Source organism: Pseudomyrmex gracilis, unplaced genomic scaffold (assembly GCF_002006095.1).
Source record: "Pseudomyrmex gracilis isolate BER0280 unplaced genomic scaffold, ASM200609v1 scaffold_498, whole genome shotgun sequence".
In the NCBI taxonomy this organism is placed as follows: Eukaryota; Metazoa; Arthropoda; class Insecta; order Hymenoptera; family Formicidae; genus Pseudomyrmex; species Pseudomyrmex gracilis.
This window is the reverse complement of record NW_018021082.1, coordinates 17,124-40,043: the sequence shown is the minus strand read 5'-3', so window position 1 is coordinate 40,043 and position 22,920 is coordinate 17,124. Positions and strand designations below refer to the sequence as shown.

At 43.1% G+C, this 22,920-nt stretch overlaps 1 protein-coding gene across 7 annotated transcripts in view; it reads right to left on the bottom strand.

The window, feature by feature from the left end:
* The window catches only part of LOC109860881 (M-phase inducer phosphatase-like), a 42,585-nt gene that overhangs the window by 16,103 nt on the left and 3,562 nt on the right, over nucleotides 1–22,920 (bottom strand). For all 7 annotated transcript variants that reach the window (XR_002250895.1, XR_002250896.1, XM_020440278.1 and 4 more), the window contains one exon: nucleotides 13,548–13,593. Coding sequence is in view for 5 of the 7 variants with exons in the window: in XM_020440278.1 (XP_020295867.1) it covers nucleotides 13,548–13,593 (46 nt within the window). In the remaining 2 variants the exon portion in view is untranslated. The remainder of the gene's footprint in view (nucleotides 1–13,547; nucleotides 13,594–22,920) is intronic.

Below are 22,920 nucleotides of genomic sequence, written 5' to 3'. Positions count from 1 at the left end.
CCGTTGGGGCCGTCCTGGATAATAAATCCAAAAGAAGTTGAGCGAAGGGTTCCACCCACCGCGTCGCGTCCGAACGAACGCGAAACAGTCTCGCTACACCAATATCGGCTCTTGATAGCTTGATTTGTTATTTTGGTTCGATATCGAATAATATTGTGTGTAAAACAAATTAAAAAAATTATCGCGCGCATCGTTGCGATAGTTTTTTTTTAAATCCTGTACGTACTCTGCACTTATGTATGTCTGACGCGAATTTTTTATTGATTAAAACGTTGCAAGAACTCTGTGAGCTCTCATAAATTTTCTTGATATATTTTTGTATTTTAAAAAAATTCTCCTACCTAAATAAAGTTAATAAAATTTTCTCAATTTTTCAAGAATCGCTCGGATACATAAATGTCCGGAGTTTACGAGATTAAAATTAAACGAAAAAACCGGTCTTCTCTTTCGCTGGCAAATTGAACATATTTCATCGTGTAATATCTACTGACACATAATAAGACAGTTCTTTTTTAGAACAAGAGCTTAAGGAAGTTGCCAGTAATTTTTTTTTTTGCTTCGCACGCGTCGTTGCGATGATGGTTTTTTTTTTTAAGAAGAAACGTCCCCGACCTCTTTTGTGACAAGTTACATATATTTTATCTTGTAATATCTATTGACGTGTAATAAGACCGCAGTTACTTTTTGGAACAAGAATCGGAGAATGTCACGGCCGTAAGACACGGATACATCAGCCGAAAAGGCCGTTGCTCCATCATCGGCGAAATGGCGATGTTGCTGCTCCTCGCTGAAATTGCATTCTACATGTCTGGTTCGTGGGGGGGTTGCAAGAGACACGATGATACGAAAGAGGAAGTGGAAGAGAACGCGGAGAAGAGCGAGAGAAATATACACACCGGTGTGGGGAAAGGGAGAATGCGCCGCAGCAAAAAAAAAAGAAAAGGCAGGTTAAAAGAAGAAGATACGGAGGCTGAAGGGCGAAGAAAGGGGAACGAATGAAGAGTAGGAGTCGAAAGAGAGCGGAGAGACGGTTAATGTACCGCTACCGCGCCGTTTCCTCCGCATTCGCAACCGCGAACGTACCTTTTCGAAAAACGCGAGTCACGTGACAAACAAGTACGCACGATTACCATAAATACCTTCCTCGCGTAAAGTTAGAGCACCGACGTGAAAAAGAAAAAAAAAACAAAATAATTAACTCTCAAACGTTATCGTTTGAGATTCTTCGAGTGTTCGTGATACTTTCTTATTTTTCGATCGCGTGATATCTCCTCGCAGAATGGTAGAAAATAAGGGAACACAAAATATGTACCGCACGAAAGGCGAACACGCGTGCACGGAAGAAGGAATCGCGGTTGAAGTAGCAAGCGGAGGAAGTGAAGGAAACTCGGTACGCATATGCGTGGCGCAAAGGGTGAACACGTAGAGTCCGCCGGCTAGGGCTTCGCTACACAGGCACAGGTGTAATCGTTTGGAAAACCTACGGAAGTTCATGCTCCGATAGAGTTCGCCCGAAGAAGATCGAATCGCTCCGAATATTGTACAGGGGCCTCATGACATCGGATATCAACGGATTACGCGTTCGAGAGAAGCTTTTGGAGAGTATCGATATTAAAAATGTCAAAATACTTCGGTAAATTTGTACGTATATAGCGGATTATCCGACGTTTGACATTCTTAAAACTCGATTACACACTCTTGAGTTTTTTTTTTTTTTTATTATAGTTCTGTAGGATTACGAGAGATGAATTAAAACATGAAAACGCGCCGCAAAGCTGGTGCCGCAAAGAAAAAAGCATGAAAATATATAAAAGTGTACACATATCATTAATATTTATTCGAATAATTTTTGTCTCAATCAGTGTCAAGCTGTCGCCTTAAAAAAAAAAAGACCGACCTTCAATAGAGAAAAAGAGAGACAGGGAATTAGAATGGGACTTATACCGGATATTATAATACTACTTATTCAAAAAGTTCCATCTTCTGAAGATAAATGATTGCGTCGTAGATTTCTGCGTAATCTTTTTTTGTCTCGCTTCTTTGTTACAAAGAACGCCGAAGGTTTATGAAAATAAAGATCAAACAAGATAAGCAATCTAATATTACTAATATCCTACGACATTTGTCTTATTGTAAAGATTGCCGTCATTAGAGAGAGCTCTAAAGTAAAATTCGAAGAAAACAAATTCTAACGGTTCTCTCTGCCCGAATGTTTGTTTTTACTTATCTTTTCCTATATTTCCCACAGCGTCCATGATAAACTGATTCGATCATGATAAATCATTTTTCGACATAAAGTGAGAATCTCGGTCTTCAGAGTAACAGTAGGTGTATAGAGTTCAATCTAGGGAGTGCATCGAAAAGCGGGAGAACTAATCGAGGAACGCGAGTAATCCGAGCTATAACGTACGTCTCGCAAGGTGGTCGGATAACAAAGTCGGTATCACACGACTTGATGGACGAGCACGGAAGAAAAGGAGAGAAAATATACTCTTTCTCATGCTGATGTTTTAGCTGAGGAAGATAGAACTCGAGACGATCGGCGATTATTTAACTATCTCGCTCTCGGCATGGCGCCGACGCGAGAGACGAGGATCGTGTCCGACGATCGCTTCTTTCTCTCCGCTCCCGGGTCACCTACGTCGCGCGCGTTTCCCGCGCAAACAGAAACTCAGACGTATCTGCGCAAGTTGCCGAGAGTTGCCGGTCGCTGTTGCTGAGGGACCCTCTCAGAACCCGCCAAAGCTAGTCGCGCCGAAGAGAAGGAAAGAACGCGCGCGGGATCTCTTCTTCTCGACGACGGCATACCGGAGCGAACGGGCGGGAGAGACGCGAACGAGAGACGCGGAGGAACGCGAGAAAGAGCGAGAGAAATATAACGTTGCGTAATTTTTAACCGTCATCGGACCCCGGCGAGAGAGAGAGAGAGAGAAACGTATTACAGAGACCAGGCCGGGCATTGTTAATATCTCCGAGAGAACGTACTAATTATGCTGAAACGCCGCGATCAATTACTCTCTATCTTTCAACAATTAAACATTTTGCATAAAGGATTGTTTTTAATTGTCTCTTCTTCTTCGTTAAACATTAATGCGAGAGAACGTTAACATTTTTCAAGCAGATGCAGGGCGATCGATTTTGTCGATATCCAAAGTTCCAGTCGTGACTTTTAACGACGGATTCTGTCGTCACTGGTGTTTTTTCGTCGAAAACAGAAGATCTCAACTTACCGTAAATTATTTTCCAAACAGACAACGCAACAAAAATACGTTGTTGATAATAAAATAAAATTAATTATGTAAATATTAATATAAAAAAGATATTGTTTTGGTTACACATATACCTTGATCGTTGCCCTAATCATGAATGCAACAGAAACATAAAAATAGCATTAAAATCCTGTGACTAATCTGATAAATCTTAGGCAATAAATTTTTCTTTAACTCTTCTTCTTTTTATTGCATCAGAGAGATAGAAATTGGCGTTTTGAAATTCTCACACGTATACGTACACCGGCGTAAAAAAACACATTGATCATAAAGCGCCGATCAATTCGCGCTCATAAAATATTGAAATCAATGGCAAGAATCTCTAGGAATTGACATTTTTAAACGTAAGACAGAATTTTGCGGAATGTTAATTAATATTCATTTCCGAATGAAAAAAAAAAGTCCTTTAACGTACGCGAAAGAACAACTGGTTCCGAGCGGATTATTTTCAGAAGTTCGTAATTTCTTTATCACCGTATTCTCTCGCGGATGAGTGACCAATACGACGCGTGATTTAAACGCGGAGATAATAAACGACGATTTAAAAAGATTCGCGTTAACGTCGCGTCGGCATTGTTTCGTAGAAAGACGCGCGATTGTGTGCGTGATTTGTCCATGTGTACTTCTCAACCTGCCAAACGGAAATCGTGAACTGGACGAGACATGCACGGCCCTCGTACCAACACCAAAACCGAATTCTGAACATGAAGTACCTGCTCCGACGGAAACCGCGCAGGGGGTGGTTTCGATTTATAAGGGGAAAAGAGAGAGAGAAAAGAGAGAAAGAGAGAAGAGGACGAGAGGAAAGAAGGAGGACAATCGCGCGCGTTCTCTCGGCTCACAAAGCGGAATTCACACATGAAGCAAAGAGAGAGCGCGCATGGCAGGTTCCATTATCTCGACTCGCCGGAATCGGAACAAACGTCTTGTGAATCCCGCAATTGTGCATTCACTATGTGTATTCGTGATTCGGAATATCCGCTTTTGGCGTCGTAAGAGTACTTGTTTTTTTTCTTTTCTTTTTTTTTAACTTCCCTCTTAACTGTGTGTTTTCGAACGGACTCTCGTCTCCTCTCGCTCGAGTAAGCCGGAAAGGATATTCCTTTATAAATTCCATCAGAAACAACGTAAATTTTTATAGTTTTGTAATTTTGTGTTGTTTCTACGTAGGTCTCGGCACGAGCAGATCGAAACCGTTGCAACCGTTGAGAAGGCCGAAGGTTTTCCTTTTCTTTTTCGAAGTCATATCTAGTTTCAAGGTTTAACGCTTGGCTCAATAGATATACCTATCACACAAAGTTCTTTTCCACTTGGCGCGCAAGAAAAATTATACACCTTAGAAAAGTTATAACTATAATGATTTAAAAAATTTTGTTGTGCATTTTGAAAAACTTCAACGATTTCGGAAGAGTATGTGAATTATCTGAAAAAGAAAAACAAAACAAAACAAAAAAAATAAAAGTTTCCGTGATTTGTGTCATTTTTAAATATCGTCGCTACGGGACGAAGGAAGTGACAAAGCGCGCAAACGAGTTAATGTTATATCCTATGTGCGTGTACACACGAAACTACCGGGCTGCAACGAGAAAAATAATGCGCGTGTACGCCTTGCGAGAAGCGCGCAACGTGCAATTCTTCCAAAATTGCCTCATCATCACGCGCCGCTCTTTTCTCCGAGACTCCGGCCCCGCTCTTTACGGCTTTGAATCTTGAAGTACGAAGTTCCGTGAACTTCGGGCACAACTTCGGTTTATAAAAAGAAGTACCCGAAGGAGAGCTTTCAATTGGCTCTCGCACACCGCGAGAGACCCGCCGGTTCTTTGTAGTCGTTTCTCCGAAGGCAAATTTCGATCGCACTTTCCCTTCCATTTTAAAAAATAAAGGGTTCGACGGTGAACTTGAAGTGTCCGGTTACGGTACCGTGAGACTGGCCGTCGCGTAATGTCGCTGTTTTGTATTTCTTTTTTTTTTTTTATATATCACAACAACACACAACGCAATAATGGCTTTGAGAAGCACATCGAGCTTTGAAAACGAACCAGTTCTGAGAGAAGGGGGAGAATAAAATTGGATAATCAAAATGCGAATGTCTCAAAAAGTACTTTTGTCCGCGAAGAATTTTGTATTTTAGTTTCGGACATTCTCTCGGTGTTTCGTCGTTCACGCCTAGTATCGTTCTCTCGTGAAAAGAACAACGCGAGGGACGATACGCGCCAAAAGTCCCAAACGCGATACATATCTACCTAATACGTCCTGTTCGCTAACAGGCCCCGAGCTACGAGATAAATGGGGACGCGGCAAAGGGGATGGCAAAGCCGGTGCTTCTCAAATGCAATAATCTAATCTAATCCACTTCTTTTGTGAAAAAAACAAACGTCTAAATAATTTTAGACTTTTTAATTGTTTCGGAACAAATTTTCAAGTATTTTTTTGCGTTTGTGCATAAAAAAAAAAGACAAATTTTTCGTACAAATTGTCTTATTGTTAGATTGATTTTTGATTAGAGGTGCTTTTGAATCTTGAAAAAATGTTTTTACAAACTCCACTCATCGAATCTTATCTTCTCACAACTTATCACGTTGACAGCGGACGTTTATACGTTATTCGTGTGGGAAATGAAATTTTAAACGTGTGTCAGCACATGGTAAACACTCTGTCAATAGTTTCGTCAACGAAGCAATAAGATACAAATACATAAGATACAATAATAAAATTTATCACACAAGAAGCGTATTTAAAACAACAAACATAATTATTGGTGAAACACTAAGATCTGAAAAATCTGGATTGTGTCATCTCATTTAAGCCTCACGTAAACAGAAAGATCCTCTAATGTCATTTTAATATCTACGTTAAAAACCGATTATCTCTCATTTGTTATCAAAGTATAATGTTCTCCGCAATCATTTCTCCGCAACGCAACGTCCAAGTAAATTTTAAGTGAATTCGAAATGATTGATTGTTTTCGCGCGAACATACAAATTACACGCGGACGAACCCTGAGAAGACGGCGAAATTGCAATTCTTTTTTTTAAGCACGTAATTTAACGGGATAATTAACCGGCGATCAACTATCTGACTACCGCGTGACAGAGATCGTAGCGCGGCTACGATGCGAGCTGTGTGTGGGCGTGTTATACAACATATATGTATTTAATCAGCGCGTTGAATCGTCCCCGGAAAAATTGTTACAGACGCCGTGGTATCCGCGCGACGCGCAGCCTCTCTCGGCGCGCTGTTTTCCCGCCAAAACCTAATCAGCTGACGTTCCTTCTCGCTCAGCTGACGGAGACGGCAACAGCGCGGCCATTTTTAAAACTCTCCTACGGATCCATTTAAAAGCCAGGTAGATGCCGGCACCAGAGGCTCCATCCCTCGCGCCTTTTTTCTTTCTGGCGCGGTTTCTCCCTTGAGAAGTCCGCGTATATATATATATATATACGCGGACATACACGATGAAACACGCACGCACACACAAACAAACACGCACACGCTTTAAGTCCCAGACATGCAACCCAAGGCTCTCACGTGAAATACTCACACAGAAACTACGAAGGGACTACAAGACACCATCCTGCCCGTCGTCTCACGCTTCATCTTCCGTTGGGGGCGCCCCCCCGAGTTGCGGCTCGTTTAAGGAGAAAAAGAAGAAGAATTAGAAAAAAAGAACGAAACTCGCTACGGGTTTGAGAGACTCGAGAAATCCTTCTCGTAAAAACCTCATTCCATTCTGAACTTCGGAACATACGCGCCGTAGCGAAAAAGAACACGATCGATCTTTCCTGGGAAGAAAACCCAAAACATTCAATTCCGACAGTTTTCTGAAACATATATTTTCAGTATAAAAACCAACCCGCAGCTCTCACAAAGACACACAAATTTTTATCGCGCTCGTCGACACTTTTTTCTTGTAACCGCACTTGTTTTGTGCTCAGAATGTAGTTAGACATTAAAAGAGAAAGAGAAAGAAAGAAAGAAAGAGAGAGAGAGAGAAAGAGGAAGATAAAGAGAAAGAGAAATAAATTATATGCAAAACTGCGTTTAACTCTTTTTAACTTTAAAAGTTAGAACTTTGAAAGTTAAAAAAAGTTTGCAACAGAAAAGAAAACGGTTAGCCACCATGCCATTTACAAGAATCGCGAGATCAGCATGTTGCCTCTACTTTTAAATTTTAAATAGAATCTTTTTCAGCTGGACCAAGCAGAAAGCTGTGTTAAATATATTACTACCTGACATGTCCGAACTGGGTTTAGTGACGACGAGGGCGTTTACAAGCGGAAATCTTTTGTCGCGAACGTAACGTTATATTATTCTCGTCGTCTGGCTTTTCTAGAAAAAAAAAGATAAAAATACAAAGAACAGACTCTGAGAAACGACCTTGTCGCGTTAACAGAAATAATTGGATCATTTGTTTTTGTTTCTAAAAGATTGTTCAAACTTTTACAATTTTTTTATCGTAAAGCTTTTAACATTGTGCTCGCTGGATTTCATCTTTCGTTTTTGATCCTGACGCACGACAGGAAACACACGTACGTAAGAAAAACACTTACATACACGCGTTCGCAAGAAAGTCGGATATCTGATCCCGGGAGAAAGAAGCGATCGCCTTCTTAAAAACGTTCACCTAATAAATACCGAAGGCGGATGTCAACCTGTTTGCTCATGCGTAACAAGATTCTTAAACTGAGAGGAGGACTTGTCCGAGTGGTTGCCACAACATTTTCCAGAAGCGAAAGTTTCCCCGCTCGTTTCGGTTTCGCACCGAGAGAAAAAGCTTCTTTGTCTCGCCGCTTGAATCTCTTTACTTTAAAAAGAAGCAATTTTGAAAACTTTAAATTTAAATTTAACTATCTTGTTTACAATATAACGCAATGTAACAATAATTTGGTCTGAAAATATTTTCAAATAAGTAAAAACAACGAAACGGAAGTGCGTTTTTTTTTTCAAAAGTTGCATTGATACAATCTATCCCAAGTCGCACATATGTACGACAAATCAGCTGTTGGTGAGGGCGGGCAACCGACACAGAACCAATAAACGCGCAGAATCAACAACAACAGGTACCACACAGAGCGGGAAAAGAACCAGGCATAAAGGGCATACCAGGCAGGCAGTTTCCACTCTCGACAGACCCTCCCGCTCGATCGGGCCCAGGTTAAGTCCCGTGCGGTACACTGTGAACAGGTACCACACATAGTGGCCACCACCTTCCCACACTAACTCCGCCGACTCTCTCCCGAGGATCTCACCGGGGATCGGTCGTCATGTCGAGAAAAAGACGGACGAAGAAGACGAGTGATTAAAAGGAGGAGAAAGAAGTGCAACGCGCTCTCTGCCCCCTCCGAATGAAGGGGGAGGCAGAAAAAGCGCGGCAACTTTTGCGATCCACGGTGCGTCGCGATGTGTTGTTGCAACACACCGACGACACGCCCGTCGCATCTCTATTCAATATATAATAGGCCGCTCCTCCCGCACACACACGCGAGAATTCTGCTGCGAAAAATGTCTCTTTCTCAGGGATTTGGGAAGTTGTTGATAAAAGCGAGGCCGCTCTCTCTCTAATCTGGGAATCTATGGGATGTACAAAATAAAATCGAGCTCTGTGGAATTTGACACGCGGACACGATACGTTATTGGGAGAGTACGTGTTCGCACGGGTCATGATGATGTGAGAACGTAAGAAGTTGTGAAGAGACCGGTGCCTGAATTTCTTCTCGTTTCCTTCCGCCGCAAGTTTTATCGGAAAAATTGCCAATTTTATCATATTTTTCTCATTATTGTAATCTCTATAGATCGTCTGACCTTATCAATTAACATAACGGTCATTCTTCCGTTTTTTCCGTTTTGTGTTACATAATATTATTTGTAATACACGTAACAAGAAAATAAGCAAGTGTTGTAAAAAAAAAAAAGACAAGATCGATCGGACTTCTCTTTTTTGAAGAAGAGGATGAGCGCGGGACGGGAACGAAAAAAGGAGAGACAAGAACAAAAAGATAGGCATATTGTGTGTTAGTCGTCGCATCGATTGGCGATCAGCTGAGGAGAGGATTCCCGCCATCCTCGCAATCAAACTGGTTCCCGCACCGGAAAGTCTTGGCGGGAAACGCCGACCAATGGTAGCGTCGCTGTTCGCCGGTTGGAATGCCGTTCGGCGAAACTTCCAACAACGTTTCTGGGAACAAGAAGAAGAAGAAGAAGAAGAAGAAGAAGAAGAAGAAGAAGAAGAAGAGCCGGAGAAGAGAGGAGAACATTTGCATTCACAGCGAGATGCTCGTTTAAAGTTTCTCCTTGCGCGCGTATACATACATTCGTACGTCAGAAACACGTACACGCACAGTCCGGACTGCTACTCGGCAGATTATTGTCCGGTTTTTGACCTCTCGTCGCGACTCTACGTCCTTTCCTTATCGACGACATCTCGCTCGACCGCTTCTCATGAGAATCAGGACGTAATGAGGTACCAGTAATAACGAGGGGAAGTTTCTTCTGGGAGGTCGATCTGGCACTTCATACGTTCATCACACCGAATATCAAGTATATGCAATAATCTCTCCCCCTCTCTTTCTTTCTTCCTCGGGCAATTATTCGAAAAATGATGAAGAGAAACAAAACCAATGATTACGTGTAAAAAACCATTATCATTACATAACTTGTAATTATTTCATCTTTGAAAAACTTTCTTCTTTCCGCGGCGGTTGTGAGAAGATCGCTCTCGATCTGTTTATTATTTTTCTGATTAGCTTCCACGCGCAAACATTGTTATCGGTGTTCTACATCGTTTTTTACGATATAAACTTCCTGGAAAAGAGCGCAGTTCAAACATCATCACCGGTTATCGCGACGCGGAGATAAAGTTTAAAGTTCGCCTGTGAGCGTGACGTCTTCTTTAATGTGCGAGCGACAGAAATGGCGCGTATATGGAATATCAGCTGCTTCCTCACCGATTTCAGCTGGGAATTCAGCACAATACGCGGTTTTGTTTGATAACAAAAAAAAACTCTAATCAAAGTAACTCTTATCAAAATCTAAAATTCGTGACTTCTGCAACGATTTTCTTATCGTTTTCGCTGTACGTCGATTTCCGGTAAATAACGTTTATTCGTTTCCGATTATGTAGACGGGATGATATCAACAAATAAATTCGCGAAAAAGAACAAGTTATTATTTTTTTTAAAATAAAATAACTTTTGTTTGACTCACTTCTGCGTCGTAGCACTTCGTAATCTTTTCTAGTTCTACGAATTGTGCTTCGTTATACTATCCATTTCAAAACATCCGATATGTCTCAAGAAGTACTAGAAGTACTAGATGATTCTGACGCGAGTAACGTATTTCTGATAAAAAATATCTCCGAGACACCACCACACACATCACAGAGTTAACACACACGATTACTTCGAGATATACATTCTATATTAATAAACAACAATTAACGTTATCAGATTGAAGAACAATGATTCTCATATCGTCTAAAAAAAAAAATTATCCATAAAGCAACTTAATAATATAAAATTTCAACGCTTGACTATTAGGTGTCAATTGATTGCGAAGTGATGTAAAAGTGATCATAAAGTCAAATGACAATTATAGATCGCAATCTAACTCGAAGTGTTTTCCTTCGGTGGAATGTGCCGCCTACATCTATGACTATCAAAGAAAGAGATAGAGTTCCCTCCGTCTTGTCTACATCCCGTTCTAAAAAAGTAGGTGTATCTACATACTTCAGACGAAGATTTTCCTTCATCTAACTTCGTCGTAGATCGAAGAACACGTTCTACAAGAGTTGACTTCGTATACTTCCCTTCAACGCAAGATAAATAGACGCGATGAGGAGGGGAATGAAGGCGGTAAAAAAGAACGGAGAGAAATATATACGCGGGTGGCGGGAGATGGGAAAGAACGTGGTTGGCCTTTCTTGAACCGTCAAGAAAGGCCCTTAGAGGAAAAGAGAGCATCCCGACGTCCACCAAGAGAAATAAATTCCCCGCCTTGGAACAAAGAAAACCTGCTTTCCCACTTTCTTGATTATACCAATAAAGCCGCGTCCGTTATCGTGACTATAATATAAAGACGGGGAAGGCTTCAACTTCAGCGCGTCTATTACGCTGCGTAGACGCGTTGAAGTTCAAAGCCTTCTACGTCCATTCTACTTCACGATACATCGCTCGAACGAACATCTAAACGAAATAGTTTTTGCTTTTAATGATAACAAAGTAAAAACAATATACAACGACGCCCTTCGATCAACAACGTGAACATATTTCGCGTGATGTTTTGCGAAACAAAACTCGCATTACCGTAAATCGCGAACGACGATCCTGCAAGGAGGACAAAGAGCGTAGGTGTGTGATGGTATCTCAAAGCCCCCGGTATCCGGTTCTTTCTATCATCGGAGAGTTTCGAGTATCCCACGTTACTTTACACCCTTAGCGGGTTCCCTCATCCAAAATCTAATACGCGTAATTAAATCCGCACGACCACCCTCCGAGAACGGAAACTGCACTCGAAACTGCGCTGACAATGAACGCGCGTGGAGATCGAAGTTACAAGTTGAAATTCTTACGGTAGAAGGAAACATTGAGCAATTTTTTCTTATTTTATGGTCAGCAAGAAAAATGGTTGAGTCTACGGAATTTTTCGTCCCATCAACAAAACGTTTTGTTAGCAAACCAAAAATCTTGATAAGCTCAGCAAATATGTTTTTGCTGCCCATATAGTAACTAATTTTTTGCTATTCTAGCAAATCTTTTTTTTTCGTTTTCGTCATACGAGAGTGTTCTTTATTTCGCGCAACGATGACGCGCGAATGACCCATTGGGCGGAATATTATTTTTCTTCTCTTTTTATAGCGCGGAAACGCATAAATGTCGCAGAAGATACCGCGGGAGGCGCAAAGGCTTAGGCGACTGTGTGCAAGGGCGTTATCGTTTCCCGCCAGTTTCGGATCGAGAAAGAAAGCTAAAAGAGCGAAGAAGAACTGAGAGAGAGAGAAGGACGTGGCATCGAAAAAAAGAGCGGGACCGCGCCGCGCCTTGTGTCTGGAGAGTCCGAGAGCGCGGGCTTTACGTCTGGATTTCTTGGGCGTCTGGTATCCACCACCCGAGGACACGGGCCGATATATACCGACGTGAGTCTAAAGAGAGAAAGGATCCTTCTGAGATACCGATGAATGAACCCCGCGTGGTATGAATGGCGGGAATTCTCTGTGGTGGCGGTGTAACGAGTGAAAAAGCGGGGTGGGTCAATTCTCAACGCACACAACCGCGGACGCGACTGCGAGATCGTACCGAGATCGTGGCCCTACGAATTAATAATCGTGCGACTAATTCTAATCGCGCGCGCAGAGGAGCCGCCGCGTTCGGCCGTTCAAGTCGGTCGAATAACGCGCGGCACACGTCCCAAAAGAAAGAACGCGAAGAGAGAACGTGCCGGGAGAAAAACCGGTAGATTTTCAGATCCGCCGACTTAAGAGATTTCGGCAGCTGCGCTAATAGCTTTCGCTGGTTACGGTAAATAAACATTGTCGTAAACGCTTTTTTTCTAACAAGTTTTAAACGCCTAAAACACTCCAGTCTTATCCCAATCAAATTAATGTCCCGTTAAGAAAATGCCCCGCTAAAACCGTTCTTTATTTTGTGTGTGTGTGTGAAACATAATAATAAATTTAAACTTAATTATAAATTTTGAATAATGAATAACGGGCTCTCGAACCAATTGCAGAATGTTATGCATTAATTACAAATCTCTTACAAGTAAGAGTTAATCCAAACGTTTCAACTTTATTATTAAGTCATCATCAGTGGATATCTGGTTTACATGATATAGAATATTATAAAAAATTATTAAAAAAAAACTGATTACAATCTTGGGAACAAATAAAATCATATGTTAACAACAAACTCACCAAATCTTACAAAACTATATACAACATTTCTTTGTTACACATGATTGTAGTCTACTATCACCTGTATGTGTGTGTTCGTGTGTCACATGTGTGTCGAGACTGTGTAAGATAATCTGTACGATGTTGCGCGAATCTCTATTTTTGAACAGCTTNAGATTTTATCTGATCAATGTAGGNGGAGTAAGAATCGTCAAGCAGTACCGTATCCTGCATAACATTAATTGTATTATTTTTTAATTTAATATTGACCATTTCAGACGTTAGTCTTTTATAATAATTTGGTTCTTGATCTAAAATTTTAATTTTCTCCCAATTAAACGAATGTCCCGTGTTTATTTAATTATAAATAATACACAATTAATAATACTTACTTTTCGCTCTTCGAACCGTTCATCCGATAAGAGGCGCCAAAGCTACCTGAAATCAAAGAAAAAGAAGAATTCGTTAGATCGCGAAAGAGATCCATTCCAGATCGGATCTTCTTCGCAAAGCAAAACAAATCTCACAAGGCGAAGAGAGATTCGCAGAGGTTCTTTGGTTGTGTGTAGCGCGCGAAGAAATCACGACAAGCGTGTTAAAGTCACGCAGAAGACGGAGGAGAGGATGTACATTAGCGCACAAAAGATCCGAGAGACCGGTAACCGTGATTATCGGAGAACACGTGTTCCCATTCATGCGGTGTATGTCATATGGAGCCCGTATTTACGCCCCATTTCCCTATTCTCGCGAATCCGCGTTGACCGCAGATGAGAACGACAGACGCGCGCAAATGCATATCATCATCGGAATATTATGATCGTCGTGAAATCACCGCGTGCGCGGATCGTTCGTTCGTACGGATTTCGACATTCTTCTATCCCCGATTGCAATCGATTTCCCCCCTCTCCTTTGACAAACGTATCAGACAAAACCGCGACGAAACAACGATCGCCGTAAGAGCTCGTGAAACATCGTCGCTCTTGCCATTCATTCGTTCCACGGTCCAATTATTGGAATTGCACCGCAATGTTCGCCCGAGCGAATCCACCACGCAAGTGGCAAGTGCCTTTCGGAACATATATTGAAATTCGAGAATTGTCGAATGTTCGCGCGCACGTGCGCTCCATGTGAACACGAAAACCGGAAAAGATTGTTTCCGCAAAGTTCCCTTCGTTCGTTACGGGCGATAAGTGATACAATAATTTACCACGTGCTTTTGTATGTACAAAATTGTTTTTTTGGCGATTTTCTACGTTAGATAATAATCGTAATATTTGTAAACACAAATATCTACCGCGACTATACACGCGTTGACTTCCGTTCGTTTTTTTTTTTTGCGCAAGACATAGGCGCGCAACGGAGTCATCTTCGTCTCCCACGTGATGCGAGAGACCAGTTAGCAGTCAGACCGGAAGAGTACGAGACACGGAGGGACCGGTCGCTTAATCGTTTCATGTCGCGCCCAATAAAAAGACGAGGGTTACAGCTTTCACCATCCTCAATATAAACGCGCGACGTTAAAACGCGCGGTTAAACGTTGCCGCGCATTTGATCTCTATATATCAGTTAAAAACAAATTAACTAACAAGTTAAAATATTAAAATAAAGTGAAATCCAAACGAGCTCAAAAAGTCACTGTAACACGTTCGACGCGAGGTGACTACGATTTGTGCGCAACGCATTCACCCGTTCGAAGTTTTTGTTTCTTTCACCATCGTCTGCACCATCTGCTGCGAAATGATTTCATTCCGAAGAGAATTTTTCGAGGCGCATCTCGAGCGTCCGGTTCCAAAACCTTGATCGAAAGATGACGTTGGATAAAAAGAACGCCGCGAAGTTACTCTCGAATCGTCTTTTTTCGCCGTTTTCTCGGAAATTGGACTGCAGCGGTCACGCTGACCGATGTCTATCTTGTGGAATGAATAAGGTGAACTTTTTCGAGAGAACGGTCTCCAAAAAATAGAATTGAAAGTCCGGTCGCAAACTGGTCCCCGAGAAAAGGACATTTCTTTCTACACAACAGAGGAGAAACTGAATGCAACAGAAAAAAGTATTTGTGAAGAAGACGCATTATTGGCAAAGGTTAGGTTACAGGTAAAGGAGTTAAAGAGACGTCACTTGACATTCACTAGAGACGGCACGTGACGCCGGGAGCAAAGAAAGACGGGAGATAACCGCGAAGCTGCGACTCTCTCTCGTGACCAAACTTCCGCAGGAAATAGACGCATTCGCCGTGACGCGCACCCTCGCAGTGTACTCGCTGCTATTCCCTTCGGTTATTTCTGTGCTCGCCGAGCGAAGCGAGTCTCGGCGCACTCGAGGATGATGACGCGAATTTCCGACGACGCATTAAACGCGAACTTGAGTCGAGAGAGAAACCTCAGGGTATCCGAACGTGTATCGTGTTGTTTCGTAACGTTCCTTCTCGGTCCGTTTCCCTCATATCGAATACGTGTATACTCGCGCGTGTATACCCCACTGCCTCTTTTTACCTGAACAAGGGCAACGCGCGAGCCACACTATTATAGCCTCTCTCTGCCTACTTCGCAGGAGTATCAAAGGGAACGTGCGATTTGTTAGCAGAGGAAAGAGCCGTAGTCAATATAAAAGTCCCACTTGTGAGTTGGTCGCGCTGTGTAAATGTATACGTTACCTCTCTTACAAATTGAATTTACATTCAATCGAAACTTGTTTCCTTAAATTCAACTTCGAACTACACGTGTACGTGTACTATTTGTTTAACGCTTGTTTAACTTCGAAATAAGTGACAACGTCACGCCGGCGTGAACACGCTTTTGTATCATTTCACTGAAAGTCAATTGCGAACGACATGTCGCGGTTCCCCGCATTAATTAACGCGACATTCCTCCAGGCGGCTGCGTAACATGTGCAAGTATACGTACGCTTCAACGGTCGCGTGACTTTCTCTCTCTTTCTCTCGGGCTCTTCTGTCTAAGAGCGACAAGCGACACAGTATGTGGCAGACAGACCAAATCATAATACACTAATACAGAAAGAGAGAGCGCAAACAGAAGAGAGACAGAGAGTATTGGGAACAATTCTAATTTTAGAATTAACGCCGCACGACACGTTCGTTTTCTGAGGCGCGCGAACGCGCCAGCCGTTTCTCGCCGCCGCCGACGTGGGGCCCTCATGTGCGATTAAGGGCACAGATCCCGCGAACGCGGTTAAAAATAAAAGCCAGAATAAACTTCGTTCGTATCCCCGCGCGCGCAGAGAATCCTGACAGGATGCAGCCATGAAAATACTTGCTTCGGTAAAAAAAGAAACAACTCAAGATGCGCGTTCGTACGCGCGCGCGCAGTGAGATCTATTAACTGTTGTGATTAAACAAAAAACATTCTAACTGTTGTGATTGGGAAATCACCGTAAACATTTCGTTACGCTATAACTTATCGGAGAGATTTTTTTAATGATTTGTTGTCTTTTTTCTCTCGAAAACCATTCATTTAACTACCGCGCCCAGGTCAAACGGTCGGTGAAGCTGATAAGATAACATTGACCCATTTCTCGGGTCTATATATCTTGAAACCGCAAGACGCGTTAAATGGCTGAAGTTCGACTTCTGGTTCCAGCATTTAAATCTTCTCGCTTGTCCATTCTTGAATGAGAATTACACAAGTAGTAAATTTAATTTATTTAATTTTTGTTTTCACACACACGAGATGTTCTAAATAATTTAATATAAAAATTTCGAAACAAAAAAATATCGAAGAAATTAAATTAAGATTCATGTAGTTTCAAACCAACAAATTTTAACCGCGGTAACTTTGCACAAACATTTTAGCGCATCGGTAGCTCACATTTACCCGGTTAAAAATTCTTCGTTAGTTTAAAAATATCTAAAAAATATTCTACAGATATCTAAAACTATCTGTAATTATTCTCCTCGAAGCGCAGATCGAACGATTATAGGTCTACAAAGAGTTGAACTATTACGCTGTATTACGTGTGACGAACACGCAAAACGCGCTCGCACATATAACGGTACCCGCACGTGGCGTTCACGAGCCGGTTAACCGATAACCTATCGACCGTCACAATGCGGAATCTCGCTATTGGTCGAAGGGGGAGAGAGCAAGTTACTAACACACCAGCCAGCCCTTCCTCGTCCCTTTCGCAAGTATGCACCGCGTCGTGTCGCGATCACAAAAGAGACACATTCGGTCATATGTGCGTGTACGCGTGTATTGCGACAACACACAGAGGCCGACTCTCGCAGTAACCGATATCACAATCAGCGCGTATGTATCGCGCGTTCGTAGTAGGTTCGTTGACTCCCGTGTGTCTTGTCACTGGCGTATGTATACGCACATCGCAGCCAGCGTTCCACCGAAACACGTCACGCATTTAAAATCGTAACTCGATGTCACTTCAAATCAACGCGGAGCACGAGAAAGGGAAAAACGGGAAGACGAGGAAATGCGGGAAAGGGTGTGAGAGAAACCCGATTTCGTCTGCAACGTCTCGCGAAACCTTCTTCTTCTTCTTCCCCGCCCTCTCCCTTCTGTTTTCTCTCTCTTTTGGAGCGAAAACGTCGGTCGTCAGCTATATATCCCTACGACAATGCACGACGGCACGAGCCAAGTCGAGGGGTTGGGGTTGCGCGGCACCGCGCGCACACGTTTCGGGGGTACGTAGATTACGCGCGCGCGTACATGTGTGCACGTATAAAAAATATATATATATATATATATATATCTACAGGGGTGAGTCGTCGCACAGTGTTCAACTACGCTGTGCCAGGTGGTGACTGCCGCCCCATGTGTGCTCATATGTCTGCCCCCCCAAGTGGCGTTTAGTTCGCCGCTGGCGCGAATATATATGTATATGCATGCGAGAACGCAACGCGCGTCACGCTATACGCGCGCCGCCTTTCATTTCCTCGCGCCGATGCCGATTCCTTGCCTCGGTTAACCGCTTCGATGGGGCGTGATCTTTGACCCGTCGCATTTTTACGGATCCTTTATACGGTTCCGTTTGCCCGGGTAATCGCGCCAGAACTCGGAAAGATTGTTCGGTATTTGGCAATTGAGAAGATTCGTGGTCGGAATCTCGAGTATTTTTTGTTTTTTGCGATTAAAAAGAGCGTAACGCTGTTGTATATTTTTTTTCCTGCGATATTTATAAACTGCTAAAAAAAAAAAAACATTTTGTAAAACTTATTCGCAAAAGCAGCACGTGTTCAATATCGTCTAATTAACAAGACACTTCCTGACGATGTTATACGCAAAACTTGTCGTTACCGAGGGGCGTGCACTATCCGATATCGATTGGCGCGGGGACCGGTCCAACCGGCGCGTGCCACACGTGGTTGCGGACCGCGCCACGAAAACCCCAAACGCGCGAGCGATACGTGTGTGCGTGCACGCGTGTAATTGAATTTCGACGGGGAACGAGAGAGCGATTTGCAGTGTCCAAATGCGCAAACCGAAGATTAGAAAAAAAAAATCTACAGGTAAAAAATGGATAAATTATTATTGTAGCGAACAAGGCGAACGCCCCCGACATTCGGTCGTCGTTCGCTAGATACGCAGCGCGGCGCAACGAGATAGAACATGCGCGCCATGTGCTAACATATTTTAAACATGCCCGCACAGGTGTAACCCTACCTACCCCACCGTGTCCGCAGTCGAGGGCGGCGGCCTTCATTTCACGTCGGGAACGTTTTCGGAAAGCTAACTTTCGTACAATTAGTTGAGCGATTCCTAAAATTCGAATGAGGTCGCAATGAAATAAAATTGCCATAAAAAGAATCGTTACGAAAAAAATCCATTTTCTATTATTAAAATTTTCTCTCGAGACGTTGAAAACGTCCTTTCATCGGCAGGTACGAGAGACCAGGTCCGATATACGTTGCGCCCAACCGTCTTGTTAATGGCGAGAACATTATCGATCCGCCCGCGAAGTACCTATCCCGAACATCCCGTGGTGGCATCGTCGGCCATTCGGTCCCCTTTCTGTCGCTATTAATACAGTCAAATTCATCCGCGCACGCGCATATCTATATCTATGCGCTGTTAATGTGATCGCATTATCCCCGTGCCTTTTCTCTTTGTCCGAAGGCTGAACCGACATGTCGCGGCTGTGTTGTTCATAGAAAAAAAAATGCCGCATAAAAATGACTCGTTAGTAGACGAAGCTTTTCTAGTTTTGCCTGGATGGCTAATGTGCGGACGTGAATCATCCCCGTTGTATCCCATCGTTGTACCCCGCCGCGTTCGAAAGGGTTTCGAAGGGTTGACCAACCCTTTTGGACGCGAACTCTCTCTCTCTCTCTCTCTTGGTTTTTTTTGCGATGAGATAAGTGAGATAAGCGAGAGATGGCCTGGCCGTTGAAGTTCGGAAAATTGACAAAAACGCGAGAGCATAAGTAAAAACTTAGCAACCCGAAGAAATTTCACGAGCCGAGCATATGCGAATAAAAATAGTATTTGTTTTTTACCTCGAAACGCGCGAGTGTTGTTATTCAATATTGTTAAGCAAATGAGTGTCTTCTTTAATAAGAAAAAAAAGCAGGGACGAGTTAATTATATTCAACTGTATGCGTGCGCGGATTCTCTCATGCTATTTAAACCAGACATCGAAACCGGTATAGATCGAATTCCCATGCTGGAAGACACACACGGGACGCGAAATTCGCGCGTTTATTATAGCGCTCGATAGCGCGGAAACGCGCGCGTAAGGTGGCGGCTTTTCCACCGGAAATGTCGTGGCAATCACGGCGAATGGTCGGGAACCGAAGTGTTAATCGGGTTTTCTGTTCTTCGAAGTGTGCGAGACACGAAAAACAGGAAAGCCAAATATGCGGAACACGGTCGTTGAATAACAGATGAGAGCAGACGTCGTCGTCGTCGTCGTCGTCGGTGGGAATATAAAAGTTGAAGCGCGCGCGGGACAAGGCCCCAGACATCGAGACCAGACATCGGAACCCTGGAGACACGAAGTAAGGAAACAAGCGACAAAACTGTCCTAACGGGGGGGTTGCTTGGTTGGTGGATCGGTCGGTCGGTCGGTCGGTCGGTCGGCCTGTTCGATAACCGGGCGCTCTCTCAGTGCGCTCGCCCTTCTTTCTTTCTATCTCCCTTGCTTCTTCCGTTTTTCGACATTAGCGCGAGGGTAGATCGCGCGAGGGTAGCAAGACGAGGGGTAAGTCGAGTCGTGCAGCCGGCACGCGCTCAACGAATTTTTCATCCAACGGATCTGCCAAGGTTCTTCTTCTTCTTCTTCTTCTACGTCTTCGGGTACGATGAGGGAAAACTGGAATGCTCAGATGGCAACCATCCCGGGAGAAACGTATTCAGCCATTATCGAGCGGATGTTCCATCGTCTACCCGACTCGTAATTAGGTTCTTTTTGTGAGTCGACTGGATAAAATATTGAAGTACGTCGCGTATACGAGACACAAAGGGGTTGATGTGCCAACGGGGCTCATTACTGGCGATTCAACAGCGATATATCTTGCTTAGAAGGGTTTCGAAATTCGCATTCGTTCTTTCAGCCATGTCTTTTAGTTTATTATTTTTGCGTCAAACGCGTTTCTTCTTCGTTTTGTGGGCGCGTTCGAGTCAAATCCGCGAGAACTCCACTTGGTAATTTCGGTCCCGCGACCGTTAAAGGTTGCGAAGGTGCAACTTTCGCCGAAATACTGCGAGACCTGCCTTACCGGCCTTACAGGATATGTTAATGACCCCAGGACCCCGAAGAACCCAAACCTCTTTTATTCTTCTCCTTTCTCTTTCCTATGCTCGCGGTTCTCCCCCTCTCCCCTATCTCTGATATATATAAAGACCTTCGGGGCATTTAAATATTAAATCTTGATAGAAAAGCCATTGGTCAAAGAAGCATCACTTGCTGTTTAATTCACTCGTCTGCGACGGTTGTCGGGGTATTTTTTTTTTATCCTGTCTCCCGCGTTAAACGCTTTTCGTGAAATGTGAGAATCCGGATCGACTTTTTGCCGCCTGTCAGTGAGACGAAGAGAACAACTTTGTGTTTCGAACAATCGGAACTCGAAACATTTGCAAGAAACGAGCTTTAGAAAAATATCACAATTTTTAGAAAACTTTCGGAATATTGTGTAAAAAAAATTTATTTTGCAAATATTTAAGATATTTATTAAACAGTTAAAATATTGTTTTTACATTCTGCGCGCTTAAGCTCGTAATTGCCTGTTACTTTTATTTTCTTAATCGTATAATTTTTTACGAGCCATGTGTCTCGGGAGCAATGCATGATGCAATTAAAGTCTTGGCGTCTCCCCCAACATGACATCATTATTCTCATTAAATGTTGGACTCGGCAACAGAGTCAGCTTCGTAATAAATTCACGCGCGTTAAAAAACGCGCGAGAGCTCTCTCTCACAAGTAACGTTCTCATCGCCGAAGACATATCTAATTACCTAATTTGCACGCGCGCGGCACGCTCTGGCGTATGGTGTTTGACGGTATCTTTCCTTCGTAGTATCTAGCTATCGCGCGCAACAACACGTCTGGGATATATAGCGCGCGCGCGCGCGTTCAATACTAGAGCGCTCATATAGGGGTGCCCCGTTCGCCCCATCGTGTGCGCGTACCCCTCTGTACAACGGACTTTCAAGGTAACGGACGAGAACGGAACGTGCCATGTGGCGGTGCACAACACCTCCGTGCGCACGACGACATTTGCAACGGGCAAAGCAACGATAACGTCTCCCGATCGAAGACTGTGAAAAGATCGTCGTCGTCGTCGTCGTCGTTGCCGCGAAACACCACGTTTTCCGGTTGCGTCTCAATCCTACCGTAACGGAGTAATAATGTGAGCTCTTTGCTCGACCACTGGGCGTTTCTGTTTGAAATGTAAATGCCGTATCGATTGTCTCATCCGGGGATTAGGCTCGGAATACAGTTTCCCCCGTGCAAATAAGAAGGAAAAGTATAGCACGAGCATATGTTTCAAAAAAAGTGAGGAGATTCGATTTTGCAACGCGACGATTAATCGAATACGACGATTTACGAAACTTTTCGGTTTTTGCAATTAAATGAAATAGGTGTACAAATACGGTAGATAAATTTTTTTACAAAGTTATGTATATTTCTATATTATGCGCGTGTTCATTTTTCTCTCACTCTCTCCGAGACAACGCCGAATGCGATTATCATATTAAGCGGAATAAGACACAGCATCGGTCAGTAACCCCTAAAGCGCGTCGCTGAAGAGAGACGGAAATACGACCCTAGTCTTTTGCGCAAGACAGCTGTATTCTTAACGGTCTCTCTTAGTATGTTGACATCTAACGAGGGTAGGTCAGTACTCGTTGCATGCACGGTGTACTTGTGCATGTACTCAAACTCGATAGAACGAATATGTTGTAGTCGCGAAAATCTTCGTAAACAATCGACAATATGCGCGTTTCCATTGTGATTAACGAAAAATTATTGCGTTGCAATTAATCAAAACAATTTAATTAATCACGTTGATATTTTTCAAGAAGGATCTCTTCAAAAGGATTTCTCGCAAATTACTTTGATTTTTTTCTACGTCAAAATATCAGATAAAAAAATATTTTGTAACATATATTTTTGATTGAAGATCGAACAAATTCGAACAAAAGTGAAAAGAATTATATTTCCGCGTGCACACATCAATATACTCTCGAAGCGAATCCTATCATATTGATGACCCAATAACGTCGAAATACCGTAACCTTCCCCCGAAAAGCGGTTCCCGCTCTCTCACGCGCTGCTCCCGTACCCCCGTCCGGA